Source organism: Bombina bombina, chromosome 2 (assembly GCF_027579735.1).
Source record: "Bombina bombina isolate aBomBom1 chromosome 2, aBomBom1.pri, whole genome shotgun sequence".
Lineage (NCBI taxonomy): Eukaryota > Metazoa > Chordata > Amphibia > Anura > Bombinatoridae > Bombina > Bombina bombina.
This window is the reverse complement of record NC_069500.1, coordinates 67,614,557-67,636,769: the sequence shown is the minus strand read 5'-3', so window position 1 is coordinate 67,636,769 and position 22,213 is coordinate 67,614,557. Positions and strand designations below refer to the sequence as shown.

The 22,213-nt window shown below is 40.7% G+C and overlaps 1 protein-coding gene across 2 annotated transcripts in view; it reads left to right on the top strand.

The window, feature by feature from the left end:
* Window positions 1-14,739, top strand: part of DYM (dymeclin) — a 1,389,654-nt gene extending 1,374,915 nt beyond the window's left edge. For both annotated transcript variants that reach the window (XM_053701098.1, XM_053701099.1), the window contains one exon: window positions 13,043-14,739. In XM_053701098.1, coding sequence (XP_053557073.1) covers window positions 13,043-13,192 — 150 coding nt within the window. In that variant the 3' untranslated portion in view covers window positions 13,193-14,739. The remainder of the gene's footprint in view (window positions 1-13,042) is intronic.
* Window positions 14,740-22,213: the final 7,474 nt, after the last annotated feature.

The window sequence follows — 22,213 nt, the reverse complement described above, 5'->3', positions numbered from 1 at the left end:
CTCGGAGGCTATTTTTGGGAGAAAGGTCTTGCAGGCAGTGGTGCCTTCCGTTTAAGTGCCTGCCTTGTCCCTCCCTTCATCCGTGTCCTAAAGCTTTGGTATTGGTATCCCACAAGTAATGGATGAACCCGTGGACTGGATACACCTTACAAGAGAAAACAAAATGTATGCTTACCTGATAAATTTCTTTCTCTTGTGGTGTATCTAGTCCACGGCCCGCCCTGTCACTTTAAGGCAGGTGTTTTTTATTTTTAAACTACAGTCACCACTGAACCCTATAGTTTCTCCTTTTTATTGCTTGTCTTCGGTCGAATGACTGGGGGTGGCAGTTAGGGGAGGAGCTATATAGACAGCTCTGCTGTGGGTGTCCTCTTGCAGCTTCCTGTTGGGAAGGAGAATATCCCACAAGTAATGGAAGAACCCGTGGACTGGATACACCACAAGAGAAAGAAATTTATCAGGTAAGCATAAATTTTGTTTTTTAAACAATAAAAATTCTGGTGTAGACTGTCCCTTTAAGATAATTATTCTAGGCCTGCAAACAACTGATGTTCAGTGTTGTACTATAAAGTCATCATCATGGCCCGGCTGGAGTATCCGTACTGCTGGACATGAAATGGGTCTGACACAGCACAGTCTGCGACCCCTTTTGTACCTTTATTGGGCAACTTTTATTGTTATGTTTTTAAAGAGGGTACAGCAATAAAGGCATGTTTTACTATAACCGTGTGATCTAACCTTGCAAGCGGAGTGCGTGGATCGATCATTTTGTAGCAGAGAGAGGATACCCTGCAACCTTAACCTAAGTCTGGTGCTGTGTCCCTGGTGATTTTTAGGAAATATGTTTGTATTTGTATGTTACCCTTACGGCTTCTAAAATATTTCTGTGCCCCCCCCCCCATGTGTTAAGAAGTTGCCCATAACTGCTGTAGGTAGTAAGCAGTGATCATAATCTTCCCTATTAAGCATGTGGTTTATTCTTCAACTGTAATAATCTCATTACTGCTCACAATCTTCAGGGTCCATGTGACATTGTAATGCCCTATTACTATCACATGATGCGCTGACATCACATGACCTACTAGTTATTAGTAACCACGACAAAAAATAGGATCTTCTTCTCTGTACAGAGAAATACGAAACACTAGACCATTCCTGAATTCTGCATTCATTTGCAAAACAAAGGCCAAATATGGCAGCAAGCAGCTTCATTTGACGATTTTCTGCACCGGTTGTATCAGTGACAAAGTACCACAAACAAACTTCTAGATTTGCACATGGAACCAACACATTGTGCAGAATACAGAGAAGGATTCTAATTACATTCACCTTCACATATTAGAAATGTTGTGTAAATTACTGACCATAATACAGATAATTATTATGTATTTAGTTATTGCATTGCTATATCATTACATATAAATATGATTGCTAGCGGAATAAGATGTTATTAACAGCTAGGCCTCCTCCCTTCCTGCTTTGCCCAGTGTAGAGCAGATGGACACTGCAGGCCTTCACGCACCAGCCACTTCAAACAACTTCCAGAGCCTTGTGAAGCTTTATAGCTACAGGTTAGAGATCCCTGGCTTAGTGGATTGGCAAAAGGTTAAAGAGTCTTTCATTCTGCAACTACTCCTTCAAATCTGCCTGTGATCAAAAGTTATTACCTTCTAGTATTTGACAGCACGCACGAGGTGAGCTTAAATCTTGGCTGCCGTGCAGTCCACATCACTGGAGTCCTGTAACCATACCTCTTAGCGTTACTACATCAAGATCACAGCTCAGGGCATCAGTATGACAAATAGTTTTCAGGTCATGCTGTCAAAGTCCTAAGTAAATCAAGGGCGTTTTGTCATCTTCCCCTGTGTGTGAAAGTTAAATGCTGTTATGGATGGTAGCATTTTAGTGTTTATGAATGTGTTTATTCAGAGAGATTGTGTCCCATTTACTTCCAGCGTAGATATTACAGCTATATAATCCTAGAGTTTATTGCGGAATTTACAGGAAACCCAAACATCTTTCCCATATCCCCTCTCACTTGAATTTCTAACACAGTTTGGTAAAATAGCACCTGAGATCATCTGCAGCTGAATTACTTAAATAATAATTTTACGTATTTTTATGTAATAAAGTACCTTAGCTGCTAGATATAGCATGGATGCAGCTGAATACAACTATTCCTTTTCAGCTTTCTGACAGCCAATAGGTTTAAAGGGACACTGATTATTTTTGGATAAAAAAAATTGTGAGGTATAAGCACTGTTTACTTTATTAGCTGTTAGGTATAGATGCTCATGGCGATCCACATGAGGATTTGCAGGAAGTAGCTGTCAGCCAATGAGCCTTAGCAGGAAGTAGCTGTCAGCCAATAACCGTTTACTAATCAGCTGATTACTTCACCTGTGCTCTATTTCCAATATCATCAGATTCTGGCCTGTTAGGGCGGTCTGAGGACAAGTTTGAAAATCAGTTCTTTCTAAAAACTAAGTGTACACTTAGTTTTCAAAATTTAAACAACTATTATAATATATTATTCAAAGGCTAATCATTGCTTTGAATATTGCATCTAGCGTATATATTTACTGTTTAACATCCATTAAATGTAGTAAGCAGATTTGAATGTTACTAAACAAAGAAACAGAACATCTACCCCATTCTCACCTCACCAGTTAATTTAATAGCAGGCACATAAGTGTGTTCTATAGGCCTACGGTTGTCAGTAAACTAATACCAGGCACATAAGTGTGTTCTATAGGCCTATGTTTGTCAGTAAACCAATAGCAGGCACATAAGTGTGTTCTATAGGCCTATGGTTGTCAGTAAACTAATAGCAGGCACATAAGTGTGTTCTATAGGCCTATGGTTGTCAGTAAACTAATAGCAGGCACATAAGTGTGTTCTATAGGCCCATAGTTGTCAGTAAACTAATAGCAGGCACATAAGTGTGTTCTATAGGCCTATGGTTGTCAGTAAACTAATAGCAGGCACATACGTGTGTTCTATAGGCCCATAGTTGTCAGTAAACTAATAGCAGGCACATAAGTGTGTTCTATAGGCCTATGGTTGTCAGTAAACTAATAGCAGGCACATAAGTGTGTTCTATAGGCCCATAGTTGTCAGTAAACTAATAGCAGGCACATAAGTGTGTTCTATAGGCCTATGGTTGTCAGTAAACTAATAGCAGGCACATACGTGTGTTCTATAGGCCCATAGTTGTCAGTAAACTAATAGCAGGCACATAAGTGTGTTCTATAGGCCTATGGTTGTCAGTAAACTAATAGCAGGCACATACGTGTGTTCTATAGGCCCATAGTTGTCAGTAAACCAATAGCAGGCACATAAGTGTGTTCTATAGGCCTATGGTTGTCAGTAAACTAATAGCAGGCACATAAGTGTGTTCTATAGGCCTATGGTTGTCAGTAAACTAATAGCAGGCACATAAGTGTGTTCTATAGGCCCATAGTTGTCAGTAAACTAATAGCAGGCACATAAGTGTGTTCTATAGGCCTATGGTTGTCAGTAAACTAATAGCAGGCACATACGTGTGTTCTATAGGCCCATAGTTGTCAGTAAACTAATAGCAGGCACATAAGTGTGTTCTATAGGCCTATGTTTGTCAGTAAACCAATAGCAGGCACATAAGTGTGTTCTATAGGCCTATGGTTGTCAGTAAACTAATAGCAGGCACATAAGTGTGTTCTATAGGCCTATGGTTGTTAGTAAACTAATAGCAGGCACATAAGTGTGTTCTATAGGCCTATGGTTGTCAATAAACTAATAGCAGGCACATAAGTGTGTTCTATAGGCCTATGTTTGTCAGTAAACTAATAGCAGGCACATAAGTGTGTTCTATAGGCCTATGGTTGTCAATAAACTAATAGCAGGCACATAAGTGTGTTCTATAGGCCTATGGTTGTCAGTAAACTAATAGCAGGCACATAAGTGTGTTCTATAGGCCTATGTTTGTCAGTAAACTAATAGCAGGCACATAAGTGTGTTCTATAGGCCTATGGTTGTCAGTAAACTAATAGCAGGCACATAAGTGTGTTCTATAGGCCTATGTTTGTCAGTAAACTAATAGCAGGCACATACGTGTGTTCTATAGGCCCATAGTTGTCAGTAAACTAATAGCAGGCACATAAGTGTGTTCTATAGGCCTATGTTTGTCAGTAAACTAATAGCAGGCACATACGTGTGTTCTATAGGCCCATAGTTGTCAGTAAACTAATAGCAGGCACATAAGTGTGTTCTATAGGCCTATGGTTGTCAGTAACTAATACCAGGCACATAAGTGTGTTCTATAGGCCTATGGTTGTCAGTAAACTAATAGCAGGCACATACGTGTGTTCTATAGGCCCATAGTTGTCAGTAAACTAATAGCAGGCACATAAGTGTGTTCTATAGGCCTATGGTTGTCAGTAAACTAATAGCATGCACATAAGTGTGTTTTCTTTTACGCCTATGGTTGTCAATAAACTAATAGCAGGCACATAAGTGTGTTCTATAGGCCTATGGTTGTCAGTAAACTAATAGCAGGCACATAAGTGTGTTCTATAGGCCTATGGTTGTCAGTAAACTAATAGCAGGCACATAAGTGTGTTCTATAGGCCTATGGTTGTCAGTAACTAATACCAGGCACATAAGTGTGTTCTATAGGCCTATGGTTGTCAGTAAACTAATAGCAGGCACATACGTGTGTTCTATAGGCCTATGGTTGTCAGTAAACTAATAGCAGGCACATAAGTGTGTTCTATAGGCCTATCTATGGTTGTCAGTAAACTAATAGCAGGCACATAAGTGTGTTCTATAGGCCTATGTTTGTCAGTAAACTAATAGCAGGCACATAAGTGTGTTCTATAGGCCTATGGTTGTCAGTAACTAATACCAGGCACATAAGTGTGTTCTATAGGCCTATGGTTGTCAGTAACTAATACCAGGCACATACGTGTGTTCTATAGGCCTATGGTTGTCAGTAAACTAATAGCAGGCACATACGTGTGTTCTATAGGCCTATGGTTGTCAGTAAACTAATAGCAGGCACATACGTGTGTTCTATAGGCCCATAGTTGTCAGTAAACTAATACCAGGCACATAAGTGTGTTCTATAGGCCTATGGTTGTCAGTAACTAATACCAGGCACATAAGTGTGTTCTATAGGCCTATGGTTGTCAGTAAACTAATAGCAGGCACATACGTGTGTTCTATAGGCCTATGGTTGTCAGTAAACTAATAGCAGGCACATAAGTGTGTTCTATAGGCCTATGGTTGTCAGTAAACTAATAGCAGGCACATAAGTGTGTTCTATAGGCCTATGGTTGTCAGTAAACTAATAGCAGGCACATAAGTGTGTTCTATAGGCCTATAGTTGTCGGTAAACTAATAGCAGGCACATACGTGTGTTCTATAGGCCTATGGTTGTCAGTAAACTAATAGCAGGCACATAAGTGTGTTGTCTGTAATCTATACCCCTACTGAATTTCCACTGGCTAAGAAAGAAAATAAATCACCACATATAAATGCAAAAGTCATTGACAGTATAAATAATGTCTTTTCAATGTCATACACAATGGGTAATCACTGTGCAGGTTTCCTGATGATTTTAATAGATACATTTGGGTGCAGTAAATTGAATTAGTTTTAGATTTGTGGTTTCAGTAGTAATATCTGAATGCAGAGTGGTGAACAACATCCAGGTCTGCGCTTCCTGTGGGCTTAGATTTATCAACAGGGGAACTTTATCTTCATCTTAAAGGGACATTAAACACTTTGAGAAGCTAATATAAAATTATAAATCGTATATAGAAAAAAACCTCAGCTATACACTTTCATTATTTATTTTGTCCCATTTTCCTGTAGTTCCATTCTGAAATTGTGAGCTTTTCAGTTCCTGTTAGAAATAAAAGTGCAGAACACTGTTACATTTCACACAGCTATTGGCTGCACGCTCTAGTGACCTATTTATAACTGTCTCTAATTGGCCACAGCAGAGAATGTAACCTAAGTTACAACATGGCAGCCAGCTCCCATTGTTTTATCGACACTAAAACTTTACTCTTATTTTGTCACTATTTTAACAGCTAATTAAACTTTGAAAAATACATCTACTTGTTATTCTTAGACTAATCTTTTCTTTGAATGCATCAATCTATCTAGCAATTATAGAGTGTCTACCATTAAACACAGTAGAATTGCATAATCAACAAATACATAATACATAGACAATACAATAACACACTCTAGATTTCAAATGAGCAATAGATTTTATTTTCTGACAAATTTGACATTTCTTCCATTTCCCTGCCCCCTGTATCATATACAAGCCTATCAATGAATAAAAGACTCATATATGTATACACTGTGAATTCATGCGCATGCTCAGAAAGTGCGCCTGTAAAAAGGCTGTGCACATTTTGCTAAAATATTTTATTTTATTACATGCTGCTGATTATGCTGCAGGAACTGTACCTTGTGCCGTGCATATGGCAGTATACTGTTCCTATAATTAGTAATTGTGTTGCATGGGTAACTATGTTCATTTAAAAAATATATATAGGTTTATGATTTAAATATTACAACAATTATTTATTTATTTTCTGAGGGGGATTAGAACCTGATTTCTTCTGTTATGTGTGATCAGTCCACGGGTCATCATTACTTCTGGGATATAACTCCTCCCCAACAGGAAATGCAAGAGGATTCACCCAGCAGAGCTGCATATAGCTCCTCCCCTCTACGTCAGTCCCAGTCATTCTCTTGCACCCAACGACTAGATAGGATGTGTGAGAGGACTATGGTGATTATACTTAGTTTTTATGACTTCAATCAAAAGTTTGTTATTTTACAATAGCACCGGAGCGTGTTATTACTTCTCTGGCAGAGTTTGAGGAAGAATCTGCCAGAGTTTTTTACTATGATTTTAACCGGAGTTGTTAAGATCATATTGCTGTTCTCGGCCATCTGAGGGAGGTAAAGGCTTCAGATCAGGGGACAGCGGGCAGATGAATCTGCATTGAGGTATGTAGCAGTTTTTATTTCTGAATGGAATTGATGAGAAAATCCTGCCATACCGTTAAAATGACATGTATGTATACACTTTAGTATTCTGGGAATGGTATTTCACCGGAACTACTCTGTTAAAGGTCACTAATCCTTTTATTAACTATTTATCATGTTAAACGTTTTTGCTGGAATGTAGAATCGTTTACATTGCTGAGGTACTGTGTGAATAAATATTTGGGCATTATTTTCCACTTGGCAGCATTTTTTGCTTTTATTTATGACAGTTTCGTTTCTCTTCACTGCTGTGTGGGAGAGGGAGGGGCCGTTTTTGGCGCTCTTTGCTACGCATCAAAAAATTCCAGTCAGTTACTTTTATATTTCCTGCATGATCCGGTTCATCTCTGACAGATCTCAGGGGTCTTCAAACTTCTTTGAAGGGAGGTAAATTCTCTCAGCAGAGCTGTGAGAATTCTTAGAGTGACTGTGAATAAAAACGTTGCTTTGTATTTTTTATGTCAAATTTAATTATTGTTATTTTACTAATGGGAACAAACCTTTGCTAAAAGTTGTGTTGTTTTAAAGTTGATGCTATAACTGTTTTTCAGTTCATTATTTCAACTGTCATTTAATCGTTTAGTACCTCTTTGAGGCACAGTACGTTTTTGCTAAAAAAGATTATAACCAAGTTGTAAGTTTTTTGCTAGTGTGTTAAACATGTCTGACTCAGAGGAAGATATCTGTGTCATTTGTTCCAATGCCAAGGTGGAGCCCAATAGAAATTTATGTACTAACTGTATTGATGCTACTTTAAATAAAAGTCAATCTGTACAATGTGAACAAATTTCACCAAACAGCGAGGGGAGAGTTATGCCGACTAACTCGCCTCACGCGGCAGTACCTGCATCTCCCGTCCGGGAGGTGCGTGATATTATGGCGCCTAGTACATCTGGGCGGCCATTACAGATAACATTACAAGATATGGCTACTGTTATGACTGAAGTTTTGTCTAAATTACCAGAACTAAGAGGCAAGCGTGATCACTCTGGGGTGAGAACAGAGTGCGCTGACAATGCTAGGACCATGTCTGATACTGCGTCACAGCTCGCAGAGCATGAAGACGGAGAGCTTCATTCTGTGGGTGACGGTTCTGATCCAAACAGATTGGACTCAGATATTTCAAATTTTAAATTTAAATTGGAGAACCTCCGTGTATTACTAGGGGAGGTCTTAGCAGCTCTCAACGATTGTAACACCGTTGCAATACCAGAGAAACTGTGCAGGTTGGATAAATATTTTGCGGTACCGGCGAGTACTGAAGTTTTTCCTATACCTAAGAGACTAACTGAAATTGTTACTAAGGAGTGGGATAGACCCGGTGTGCCGTTCTCACCCCCTCCAATATTTAGAAAGATGTTTCCAATAGACGCCACCACTCGGGACTTATGGCAAACGGTCCCCAAGGTGGAGGGAGCAGTTTCTACTTTAGCTAAGCGTACCACTATCCCGGTGGAGGATAGCTGTGCTTTCTCAGATCCAATGGATAAAAAATTAGAGGGTTACCTTAAGAAAATGTTTGTTCAACAAGGTTTTATATTGCAACCCCTTGCATGTATCGCGCCGATTACGGCTGCGGCAGCATTTTGGATTGAGTCGCTGGAAGAGAACCTTAGTTCATCTACGCTAGACGACATTACGGACAGGCTTAGAGTCCTTAAACTAGCTAATTCTTTCATTTCGGAGGCCGTAGTACATTTAACCAAACTTACGGCTAAGAACTCAGGATTCGCCATACAGGCACGTAGGGCGCTGTGGCTAAAATCCTGGTCAGCAGATGTTACTTCTAAGTCCAAATTACTTAATATACCTTTCAAGGGGCAGTCTTTATTTGGGCCCGGTTTGAAAGAAATTATCGCTGACATTACAGGAGGTAAGGGCCACGCCCTACCCCAAGACAAAGCCAAAGCTAAGGCTAGACAGTCTAATTTTCGTCCTTTTCGGAATTTCAAAACAGGAGCAGCATCAACCTCCACTGCACCAAAACAGGAAGGAGCTGTTGCTCGTTACAGGCAAGGCTGGAAGCCTAACCAGGCCTGGAACAAGAGCAAGCAGGCCAGGAAACCTGCTGCTGCCCCAAAGACAGCATGAACCGAGAGCCCCCGATCCGGGACCGGATCTAGTGGGGGGCAGACTCTCTCTCTTCGCCCAGGCCTGGGCAAGAGATGTTCAGGATCCCTGGGCACTAGAGATCATATCTCAGGGATACCTTCTAGACTTCAAATTATCTCCCCCAAGAGGGAGATTTCATCTGTCAAGGTTGTCAACAAACCAGATAAAGAAAGAAGCGTTTCTACGCTGCGTACAAGATCTGTTATTAATGGGAGTGATCCATCCGGTTCCGCGGTCGGAACAAGGACAAGGGTTCTACTCAAACCTGTTTGTGGTTCCCAAAAAAGAGGGAACTTTCAGGCCAATCTTAGATTTAAAGATTCTAAACAAATTCCTAAGAGTTCCATCGTTCAAAATGGAAACTATTCGGACAATTTTACCCATGATCCAAGAGGGTCAGTACATGACCACTGTGGATTTAAAGGATGCTTACCTTCACATTCCGATCCACAAAGATCATCACCGGTATCTGAGGTTTGCCTTCTTAGACAGGCACTACCAGTTTGTAGCTCTTCCATTCGGATTGGCTACGGCTCCAAGAATCTTCACAAAGGTTCTGGGTGCCCTTCTGGCGGTACTAAGACCGCGAGGGATTTCGGTAGCTCCGTACCTAGACGACATTCTAATACAAGCTTCAAGCTTTCAAACTGCCAAGTCTCATACAGAGTTAGTTCTGGCATTTCTAAGGTCGCATGGATGGAAAGTGAACGAAAAGAAGAGTTCTCTCTTTCCTCTCACAAGAGTTCCATTCTTGGGGACTCTTATAGATTCTGTAGAAATGAAGATTTACCTGACAGAAGACAGGTTAACAAAGCTTCAAAATGCATGCCGTGTCCTTCATTCCATTCAACACCCGTCAGTAGCTCAATGCATGGAGGTGATCGGCCTAATGGTAGCGGCAATGGACATAGTACCTTTTGCACGCCTACACCTCAGACCGCTGCAATTATGCATGCTAAGTCAGTGGAATGGGGATTACTCAGATTTGTCCCCTACTCTGAGTCTAAATCAAGAGACCAGAAATTCTCTTCTATGGTGGCTTTATCGGCCACACCTGTCCAGGGGGATGCCATTCAGCAGGCCAGACTGGACAATTGTAACAACAGACGCCAGCCTACTAGGTTGGGGCGCTGTCTGGAATTCTCTGAAGGCTCAGGGACTATGGAATCAGGAGGAGAGTCTCCTGCCAATAAACATTCTGGAATTGAGAGCAGTTCTCAATGCCCTTCTGGCTTGGCCCCAGTTAACAACTCGGGGGTTCATCAGGTTTCAGTCGGACAACATCACGACTGTAGCTTACATCAACCATCAGGGAGGGACAAGAAGCTCCCTAGCAATGATGGAAGTATCAAAGATAATTCGCTGGGCAGAGTCTCACTCTTGCCACCTGTCAGCAATCCACATCCCGGGAGTGGAGAACTGGGAGGCGGATTTCTTGAGTCGCCAGACTTTTCATCCGGGGGAGTGGGAACTTCATCCGGAGGTCTTTGCCCAAATACTTCGACGTTGGGGCAAACCAGAGATAGATCTCATGGCGTCTCGCCAGAACGCCAAACTTCCTCGCTACGGGTCCAGATCCAGGGATCCGGAAGCAGTTCTGATAGATGCTTTGACAGCACCTTGGAACTTCGGGATGGCTTATGTGTTTCCACCCTTCCCGCTGCTTCCTCGATTGATTGCCAAAATCAAACAGGAGAGGGCATCAGTAATTCTAATAGCACCTGCATGGCCACGCAGGACTTGGTATGCAGATCTAGTGGACATGTCATCCTGTCCGCCTTGGTCTCTACCTCTAAGACAGGACCTTCTGATACAGGGTCCATTCAAACATCAAAATCTAACTTCTCTGAAGCTGACTGCTTGGAAATTGAACGCTTGATTTTATCAAAACGTGGTTTTTCTGAGTCGGTTATTGATACCCTGATTCAGGCTAGGAAGCCTGTTACCAGAAGGATTTACCATAAAATATGGCGGAAATACCTATACTGGTGCGAATCCAAAGGTTACTCCTGGAGTAAGGTTAGGATCGCTAGGATATTGTCTTTTCTACAAGAAGGTTTAGAAAAGGGTTTATCAGCTAGCTCATTAAAGGGACAGATTTCAGCTCTGTCCATCTTGTTACACAAGCGTCTGTCGGAAGATCCAGACGTCCAGGCTTTTTGTCAAGCTTTAGCTAGGATCAAGCCTGTGTTTAAGGCTGTTGCTCCGCCATGGAGTTTAAACTTAGTTCTTAACGTTTTACAGGGTGTTCCGTTTGAACCCCTTCATTCCATTGATATAAAATTGTTATCTTGGAAAGTTCTGTTTTTAATGGCTATTTCCTCGGCTCGAAGAGTCTCTGAGTTATCAGCCTTACATTGTGATTCCCCTTATCTGATTTTTCACTCAGACAAGGTAGTTCTGCGTACTAAACCTGGGTTCTTACCTAAGGTAGTCACTAACAGGAACATCAATCAAGAGATTGTTGTTCCATCCCTGTGTCCAAATCCTTCTTCAAAGAAGGAACGTCTTCTACACAATCTGGATGTAGTTCGTGCCCTCAAGTTCTACTTGCAGGCAACTAAAGATTTTCGCCAAACTTCTTCCCTGTTTGTCGTTTATTCTGGACAGAGGAGAGGTCAAAAAGCTTCTGCTACCTCTCTCTCTTTTTGGCTTCGTAGCATAATACGTTTAGCCTATGAGACTGCTGGACAGCAGCCTCCTGAAAGAATTACAGCTCACTCCACTAGAGCTGTGGCTTCCACTTGGGCCTTTAAGAATGAGGCCTCTGTTGAACAGATTTGCAAGGCTGCAACTTGGTCTTCGCTTCATACTTTTTCCAAATTTTACAAATTTGACACTTTTGCTTCTTCGGAGGCTATTTTTGGGAGAAAGGTTCTTCAGGCAGTGGTTCCTTCTGTATAATGAGCCTGCCTATCCCTCCCGTCATCCGTGTACTTTTGCTTTGGTATTGGTATCCCAGAAGTAATGATGACCCGTGGACTGATCACACATAACAGAAGAAAACATAATTTATGCTTACCTGATAAATTCCTTTCTTCTGTTGTGTGATCAGTCCACGGCCCGCCCTGTTTTAAGGCAGGTAAATATTTTTTAAATTATACTCCAGTCACCACTTCACCCTTGGTTACTCCTTTCTCGTTGATTCTTGGTCGAATGACTGGGACTGACGTAGAGGGGAGGAGCTATATGCAGCTCTGCTGGGTGAATCCTCTTGCATTTCCTGTTGGGGAGGAGTTATATCCCAGAAGTAATGATGACCCGTGGACTGATCACACAACAGAAGAAAGGAATTTATCAGGTAAGCATAAATTATGTTTTCTTAAACCGTTCCTTTTAATCAATTTACTATAAAGACTCCAAGAAACTTAGTCATTTAAGAATTTGCTTTAGAAAACTAGTTAAAACAATGTTAAAACACATTATAATTATTACAGTCGTTTATTCTGTACAGCCCTCATCAGATCTCTATTGTAGCGCATTCTCTAGCTTTTGAATGAAGAAGCAGGATAGGGAGTCCTTTAAGCGCATTTTTCTGACTTCTTGCGTCACAGACACGGGAACGTGCTACAGTGAAGAGCTTTAGAAAATGGCTGTACCACCCACATCATTTTTAAAAGAAAAAACTAGTGTTTGACACTGGGCGGCTGGCTGCAATGATGTGATGTGAATAGTGTAAGCAGTTTTTCTAAGGCAAATGTTTTTTGGAATATTTATAGTAGATAGATTTAAAGGCACGGATTAGTAAAGAGCGTATTTAAAGCCAGTGATTTCATATATGATAAAAACTGTAGGCTTCTTTTTCCCATATGGATATACACTGAGCAGCTGATTATTTTTTTTGCTATCTGTAATATAAGGACTTATTTTCTTTCAGAAATTCCCCGAACTCAAGTTCAAGTATGTGGAAGAAGAGCAGCCGGAGGAATTTTTCATCCCATATGTCTGGTCCTTAGTCTATAACTCTGGAGTCGGACTGTACTGGAGCCCACAAGACATCCAGCTATTCACCATGGATTCTGGTTGAAAAGAAGAAAGAAAAAACACAAAAAGAAATTGCGCTCAGTCCATCTCAGTCTGTTTGACGCATGGAACGGAGCATAACACCCACAATGCACTGCCTGCCACCTTCTCACCCCCCCCCCCCCCCCGAACTGCTCTAGCAGAATATGCATTACCTTCTGCTAGAGGCTCACCCTGAAGTTGTATTTTATATGGCTTCACCAGAATTTATCTGACGTCTTCAAATTGTAATCTTCTTTTTGTTTTTTATAGATATAAATAATTCTATATATTGTAGGTATCCTATGATGGTAACGATTAGGCAGCTTTTTTATCCCTTAATAAGGGGAGAAGTAAACATCAGTTTTAAAGAAGTATAGGATTTAAACGGCTTTGTTTTCACTTGATTTTGTAAAGCTGTGAAAGCATCTGATGCTAATGGTTCTGCCCACACTCAGTTACCATATCACTTGTAATAGAACAGAATTATGTTCCTTTTAGGTAGCAATGCAGTTACATTCACACTGAAAGAGATTTTTAAGGGCTTCTTTTGCAATCTCACAAATTTGTCTTCCATGTTTTTTCATATATAAAAAAAAATACTGGATCCAAATATTAACCCTTTTATTGCCACTAAAATGCAATACAAGGCTACTATATGTAGCATTGCAGCCTTTTTTTTGGCAATTAAGGGTTAAGTGAAAGAGCTTTACAGTGATTACTTTTTCACATTGACGCCTGCTATTTATTGGATTACTCTGAGTGATGGTGATCGGCTAAAGTTCTCTTTAAAAGTTATAATAAAACCTTTGGGCTGTCTGTGTTTTATGTTAGGATTCATATGTAAATCAAAATGATAAAAGTATAAATATCTATATAAACACACACCTATATATATTTGTAAGTTGGTTTAACTTTGTCCTTATGGTTAACATAAACAAAGTTTAAATACTGATAGGAAATAATTATCCTACATTAGTTAATAGCTTAAAGCCATGTTACATAGCTATGTTACAAGTTTAAATTCAGCACAGGAATCAAGCAGTTTGTTTCAATAGTGGCACATTTTAGCCATAAGTTTGAAAGTTAGAAAAACAAATGAAAAAGTTCTTCCCAAATTCTTTGTAGAAATATAAATGTCTCCTCCGTAATTTGCTATGTAAACTAGAGGCGACCATTTAGCCTTATATGAACTTCCCAATATCATTATTTTATATTTATTCACAAAGCCAGGACTATCAGAAATTAGTTCCAGACTTTAACAGTCACATAAGTACACAAGTGTCTAAACTCTAGATTTTCAAACATCATGCTTATATTGATAAGCGCTAATTAATCTTTGCCCGTTAATTGCTTTCAATGTATAAAGATATTTTTATTCAACAAATCAATTTGAATTAAAGCAGTCAGTGTGCTTATACTGTTTAAACTCACTTCTTATTAATTATGTTTTTGTGCTCAGCGGGAATAGGTGGACAAATAGGTACTGTGCAGGAAAAGGGTTGGGAATATGCACCTTTAGTAAGGATTAGTTTAAAATAAAGGTTACTGCAGATTGCAGAGGTTGCATTACTAATGTTTGAACTTCATATTTTTGAGAAATTTATTTTTGTGGTATTTAAATGCTTAAAGGGACAAGAAACCCCAACATTTTCTTTCATGATTTAAATAGAGCATACAATTTTAACCCCTTAATGACCAAGGACGTACGCCACACGTCCTCAAAAAAAAAAGACAGTTAATGACTGAGGACGTGTGGCGTACGTCCTTGGTCTGGAAAGCAGCTGGAAGCGATCCTGCTCGCTTCCAGCTGCTTTCCGGTTATTGCAGTGATGCCTCGATATCGAGGCATCCTGCAATAACCCCCCATGGCCATCCGATGCAGAGAGAGCCACTCTGTGGCCCTCTCTGCACCGGACATCGGTGGCCGGTATCGTTGGTGGGTGGGAGCAAGCCTGGGAGGCGGGTGGGCGGCCATCGATGTGCCGAGTAGAGGGAAGGGGGGCGGGATCGGGGGCGGGTCAGTCGGGAGCACGCGCGTGCACGGGGGGGTGGCGGGAGGGCGTGCACGGGGCGGGAGCGGGAGGGAACAGCTACACTGCAGAAAAATAAAGCTGTAAAAAGCAACAACAAAAAAAAGTTTTGAAAGTTTTAAATTAACAGCTAAGGGATCTGGAAGGGGTGGGGGGTTGGTCTTGGGGGGGGAAGCTACACTACAGAAAAGGGAATTTTTTTTAAAAAAAAGGCAACTTTTTTACTAAACTGGGTACTGGCAGACAGCTGCCAGTACCCAAGATGGCGCCCATTAAGGCAGAGGGGGAGGGTTAGAGAGCTGTTTAGTGGGGGATCAGTGAGGTTGGGGGCTAAGGGGGGATCCTACACAGCAGCATATGTAAATATGCTAAAAAAAACACACACAAAAAGCCCAAATATAGCTTTTATTTTAGTACTGGCAGAGTTTCTGCCAGTACTTAAGATGGTGGGTACAATTGTGGGGTGGGGGAGGGAAGTGAGCTGTTTGGGAGGGATCAGGGGGTCTCATGTTTCAGGTGGGAGGCTGAGCTCTACACTAAAGCTAAAATTAACCTTGCAAGCTCCCTACAAGCTACATAATTAACCCCTTCACTGCTAGCCATAATACATGTGTGAAATGCAGCAGCATTTGGCGGCCTTCTAATTACCAAAAAGCAACGCCAAAGCCATATATGTCTGCTATTTCTGAACAAAGGGGATCCCAGAGAAGCATTTACAACCATTTGTGCCATAATTGTACAAGCTGTTTGTAAATGATTTCAGTGAGAAACCTAAAATTGTGAAAAATTTAACGTTTTTTTTCATTTAATCGCATTTGGCGGTGAAATGGTGGCATGAAATATACCAAAATTGGCCTAGATCAATACTTGGGGTTGTCTACTACACTACACTAAAGCTAAAATTATACCTAAAAGCTCCCTACATGCTCCATAATTAACCCCTTCACTGCTGGGCATAATACACGTGTAGTGCGCAGTGGCATTTAGCAGCCTTCTAATTACTAAAAAGCAACGCCAAAGCCATATATGTCTGCTATTTATGAACAAAGGGGATCCCAGAGAAGCATTTACAACCATTTAAGCCATAATTGCACAAGCTGTTAGTAAATAATTTCAGTAAGAAACCAAAAGTTTGTGAAAAAATTAGTAAAAAAGTGAACGATTTTTTGTATTTAATCGCATTTGGCGGTGAAATGGTGGCATGAAATATACCAAAATGGGCCTAGATGAATACTTTGGGATGTCTACTAAAAAGAAATATATACATGTCAAGGGATATTCAGGTATTCCTGAAAGATATTAGTGTTCTAATGTAACTAGCGCTAATTTTGAAAAATAATGGTTTGGAAATAGCTAAGTGCTACTTGTATTTATGGCCCTATAACTTACAAAAAAAGCAAAGAAGATGTAAACATTGGGTATTTCTAAACTCAGGACAAAATTTAGAAACTATTTAGCATGGGTGTTTTTTGGTGGTTGTAGATGTGTAACAGATTTTGGGGGTCAAAGTTAGAAAAAGTGTGTTTTTTTTCAATTTTTTCCTCATATTTTATAATTTTTTTTATAGTAAATTATAAGATATGATGAAAATAATGGTATCTTTAGAAAGTCCATTTAATGGCGAGAAAAACGGTATATAATATGTGTGGGTACAGTAAATGAGTAAGAGGGAAATTACAGCTAAACACAAACACCGCAAAAATTTAAAAATAGCCTTGGTCCCAAACGGACAGAAAATGGAAAAGTGCTGTGGTCATTAAGGGGTTAAACAACTTTCCAATTTACTTCTATTATCAAATTTGCTTAATTCGCTTGTTATCATTTGCTAAAGGAACAGCATTGCACTACTGGTAGCTAGCTGAACACATCCAGTTAGCCAATCACAAGAGACAAATGTGTGCCAATCTGCAGTGAGTTCCCACTAGTGTAGAATATGGGCGTATTCTTTTTCAACAAGGGATACCCAGAGAACGAAGCACTTTTGAAAATAGTTCATTTAAAAGTGTCTTAAAATGACTTGCTCTATCTGAATCATGCAAGTTTAATTTTGACTTTCCTATCAATTTAAAGTGATTGTAAATGTTAATGAATTACTGCCCAGTATCTAAAAATAATCTTAAAAACAGAGGAACTTTAATTCATTAAAATTTTTGAAAGACGCTTCATTTTTAAAATTAACATTACAGCCGTTCCTCTACCCGCATCTCCTACTTTCTTTAGCAGATCGATGATGAATCCGGCTTCCTCCAATCGTTGCGTGCCCCATCTGGCATCCAGCTCGTAACACTAATAAATTGGAGGATTTCAAGTAATTAATTAACACATAATAACACTAATAAATTGGAGGATTTCAAGTACATTTTGATCAGGCAATATTATTCAATGTATTGTGCTGTTTTTAAATCCATTTAAAAGAAATCTAGTTTTGCTGTGGGTGATGATGAATATGCAGAAATTTATTAAGATATGTGTTGGAATGTTAGATTATTTTTTGCCAATTTGATGCATGTCCAGCCCAGGGGTCATCTTTAGAGCATCTGTATAGTTTTCTTTGAAAGTCCACCTTCCCTTTAAGATTATTGGAAATCACATGACCAATTGTAACTTAGTCAAAAACAGCTTAATCCAGTTTACTCACCAAGGATATAGAAACTGTTACATGGTTATACTATTCAATATTTAATGACAAATATCCTCTACACCTGTGCTGTGTGAAGAATTGACTATGTCCTACTAGAATCTTTTTGTTGAGTTAGTTGTTTATAAAAGCTAATTTTTCACTTGAGGTATTTTGTTTGATTTTTTGTTTGTCAACTATGCGAATACTTTATAAACGTTGTAGGGACGAGGGAGGATTTTGCTTAATTTTTCATGTTTTTTAAGTGACACATTTATTTGAAGACCTCTGTACATAAATGTCACAGTAGATCATTTGTAGAACATTAGCTTTAGGGTGATGACAAATTTTGCCTCTAAAGGAAACTTCTCAGTGTGATCTTCCCAATTTTAGTTTTCAGTGTTGACTTTAGTTTTAACCAGTTCTGTTCTCTGTTTCTCATATGGTTTGGTTACCATATGACGTTGCTGTGAAAGCACATGATGGTGGATCAGGCAGATGATACGCCTCTCCTCAAACCTTGTACGAGCAGATTATTTATATTAGTGTTTAGGATTTGGGTACGACTGTTCTCACAACCCAGCCTCATAAATAAACCAGTTCTGGAGGACGAGTGAACTTGATAAATTATTTAATATGAATTTCACAGTGGATCTCAACCAACAATGCTGTGCAATTTATTTTTGTTTTTTCTAAGATATGCTGCAACTGGTTTTACTGCATCTTAGCTCTTGATGTGTTTTCTTGATTATGAATATTCTATTTCTTCAAATATCATTGTAAAGATAAAACATTTAATAAAGAAAGTGTTCCTTTCATTTTAACTGTTGTTGTACATTGTTTAGTTGTCTGGAGAGGTTTTCTCTATTTATAGACTTTCCCAGACAATTTAGCCTATGAACTTTCTTCTGTTACTGAAAAAGGGGACGGCGATGCTTTACCATGCACTAGGCCGGTTTGGCCTACCAGGACACCAGACGATTCCCCAGTGGGCTGCAGCAGCTTGGGCTTGCCAGCTACAATTTAAGGGAGTGGTGCAGTTTTCTTCTCTGTGCTATACATATTAATGTCACAAAGTATTTGCTTGTAAGTTTTATTTCCTAGACCATGTACCATTTAATAGCAAATACCTTGTTGTGCTCCAAAACCATAGTGATATGTGTACAAACACCCGCGATAAAAAAAACCTTATTGCTTGCACCTAAACTTGATCTGACCCTTATATTTACTGGAATTCTTTTGTTGGTTACGCTTACAATAACAGAAGAGAGAAGATATTTTCATGAGGACATCCTTTGTGGCCAGGTGTCTGAGCTAAAAGTAACCCAATGCCTTTATCTTGCAAGGTGCAATAGTTATCTCATGATGTCCAGCATGTGGTAATCATCTGACGTACACCGACGTTACAGGTCAGGTTTATTCATCAGAAATAATAGTAACAAATCCCTCCAAGCTAGGAGTCTTTTTTTTTTGTTTTGTTTTGTTTTGTTTATCTTTTAACTTATCAAACTGGACACAAATAGAATTAGGGAGCATCATGTACTCTAGACTTTTGCAATTTCTGTTTTTTTAAAATGTTTTGTAAGACGGTAAATAAAACAATAACTCATATTGTGTAGTTACAGGACAACCTTACCTTGCATACCTGTTAAAATGAAATAAGTGTGATATCTGAATTTGGGGTAAATACTGAATGTAATAAAGTTTCTTAAAGGGACATGAAACACTAAATCAATCATTGCTTGAATGATGTATTCAAAGCAAAGATTAGCCTGAGAATAATTTGTACATGTATTTAAAAAAAAATAATAATAATTATTAGTTGTTTAAATATTGAAAAAAATAAGGAAAACATTCTAATGTTCATAAAGCAGTGGGAGCTGCCATATTGTAACTTAGGTTACTTTTCTGCTGAGGCCAATTAGGAATGGTTATAAATGACTTACTAGAGTGTGCAGCTAATGACTGCATGGAATATAGCTGTGTCTGCACATCCATGTTTAACGTGAATTGGAAAGCCCACAATATTCAGAATCAAATTAGAGAAAAGGAGAACAACATAATTAATGAACATATATTACAAAGTGGTTTTACTACATGTAATTAAACAATTTATATTAATACATTGAGGTGTTAATGTCCCTTTAAAGGGCAAGTAAATATAGTAGGATTTCATATAGTAGGATTTCTCCCCCCTCTCTTTTGCTTTCTCTCTCCCCCCTCTCATTTGCTCTCTCTTTCTCCCCCTTCTCTTTTGCTCTCTCTCCCCCCCTCTTTTGCGATCTCTCCCCCTCTCTTTTACACTCTCTCCCCCTCTCTTTTGCACTCTCTCGTTCCACCTCTCTTTTGCGCTCTCTCCCTCTCTCTTTTGCGCTCTCTCCCCCTCTCTTTTGCGCTCTCTCCCCCTCTCTTTTGCGCTCTCTCCCCCTCTCTTTTGCGCTCTCTCCCCCTCTCTTTTGCGCTCTCTCCCCCTCTCTTTTGCGCTCTCTCCCCTCTCTCTTTTGCGCTCTCTCCCCTCTCTCTTTTGCGCTCTCTCCCCTCTCTTTTGCACTCTCTCTCTCCCCGTCTTCTGCGTTCTCTCCCCCTCTCTTTTGCGCTCTCTCCCCCCTCTTTTGCGCTCTCTCCCCCCTCTTTTTGCTCTCTCCCCCTCTCTTTTGCGCTCTCTCCCCCCCTCTCTTTTGCGCTCTCTCCCCCCCTCTCTTTTGCGCTCTCTCCCCCCCTCTCTCTCTCTCCCTCCCCTCTCTCTTTTGCGCTCTCTCCCCCCCCCTCTCTTTTGTGCTCTCTCCCCCTTCTCTTTTGTGCTCTCTCCCCCCTCTCTTTTGTGCTCTCTCCCTTCTCTCTTTTGTGCTCTCTCCCCCCTCTCTTTTGTGCTCTCTCCCCCCTCTCTTTTGTGCTCTCTCTCCCCTCTCTTTTGCGCTCTCCCCCCCTCCTCTTTTGCGCTCTCTCCCCCCCCCCTCTCTTTTGCACGCTCTCTCCCCTCTCTCTTTTGTGCTCTCTCTCCCCTCTCTTTTGCGCTCTCCCCCCCCCTCTTTTGCGCTCTCTCCCCCCTCTCTTTTGCGCTCTCTCCCCCCTCTCTTTTGAGCTCTCTCCCCCTTCTCTTTTGCGCTCTCTCCCCCCTCTCTTTTGCGCTCTCTCCCCCCTCTCTTTTGCGCTCTCCCCCCTCTTTTTTGCGATCTCTCCCCCCTCTCTTTTGCGTTCTTTCCCCCCTCTCTTTTTCGCTCTCTCCCCCTCTTTTGTGCTCTCTCCCCCTCTCTTTTGCTCTCTCTCTCGCCCTCTTTTGTGCTCTTTCTCCCCTCTCTTTTGTGCTCTCCCCCCCTCACTTTTGTGCTCTCTCCCCCCTCTCTTTTGTGCTCTCTCCCCCCTCTCTTTTGCGCTCTCTCTCCCCCTCTCTCTTGCGCTCTCTCCCCCTCTCTTTTGCGCTCTCTACCCCCTCTCTTTTGCTCTCTCCCCTCTCTTTTGATCTCTCTCTCCCCCCTCTCTCTGGCTCTTTCTTCCCCTCTCTTTTGCGCTCTCCTCCCTCTCTATTGCGCTCTCTCTCTCCCCCTTCTCTTTTGCTGTCTCTCCCCCTCTTTTTTGCACTTTCTCTCTTTTGCGCTTTCTTCACTCTCTTTTGCGCTCTCTCTCGCCCCCTCTCTTTTGCGCTCTCTCCCCCCTCTCTTTTGCTCTGTCTCTCTCCACTCTCTTTTGCTCTCTCTCCCCCCTATTTTGCTCTCTCTCCCCCTCTCTTTTGCTTGCTCTCTTTCCCCTCTTATTTTCTCTCGCCCCCTCTCTTTTACTCTCTTTCCCCTCTATTTTGCTCTCTCCCCCTCTTTTTTGCTCTTTCCCCTCTCTTTTGCTCTCTCTTTCACTCTCTCCTCCTCTCTTTCTCTCTCCTTCCCCTCTCTCTCGCAACCGTGCCCTGCCACGCCCCAGCTCATGACGACCACACCCGCTCACACCCGGTCACGCCTACTTCCCCCCAACATCACCGTGCCGCAGCAGATCAGGTAGACTCTAAGGCCAGGTGTGTTTGTTCTTGTGCTGTCTCTACTGCACATGACAGCTTCGGCCTTTTATGTTATAAGATTTTACCAGGAAGTATACATTGAGATTTCTCTTGTTTTCAAGAATGTCCTGGGTCCACAAAACATTGCATTGATACAATAGGGTACAAAAAGACAATAATACAGAATATATGCAAAAATTTAACATAGAACAGGTAGGAAATAAATAATCAACTATGCCCCACAAGTGTACAAAACAGCAGCACTGTGAATTTATTTTCAAAAGAATAATTTATTCCAACATAGAGGGAACAAGTACAGACCACGTTAATCAGTCATGTGATACACAGCGCTGCTGTTTTATTATTTTGTATTGACCCTGCAGTTTGCACGAGCGCTAATAAGAAGGTTCT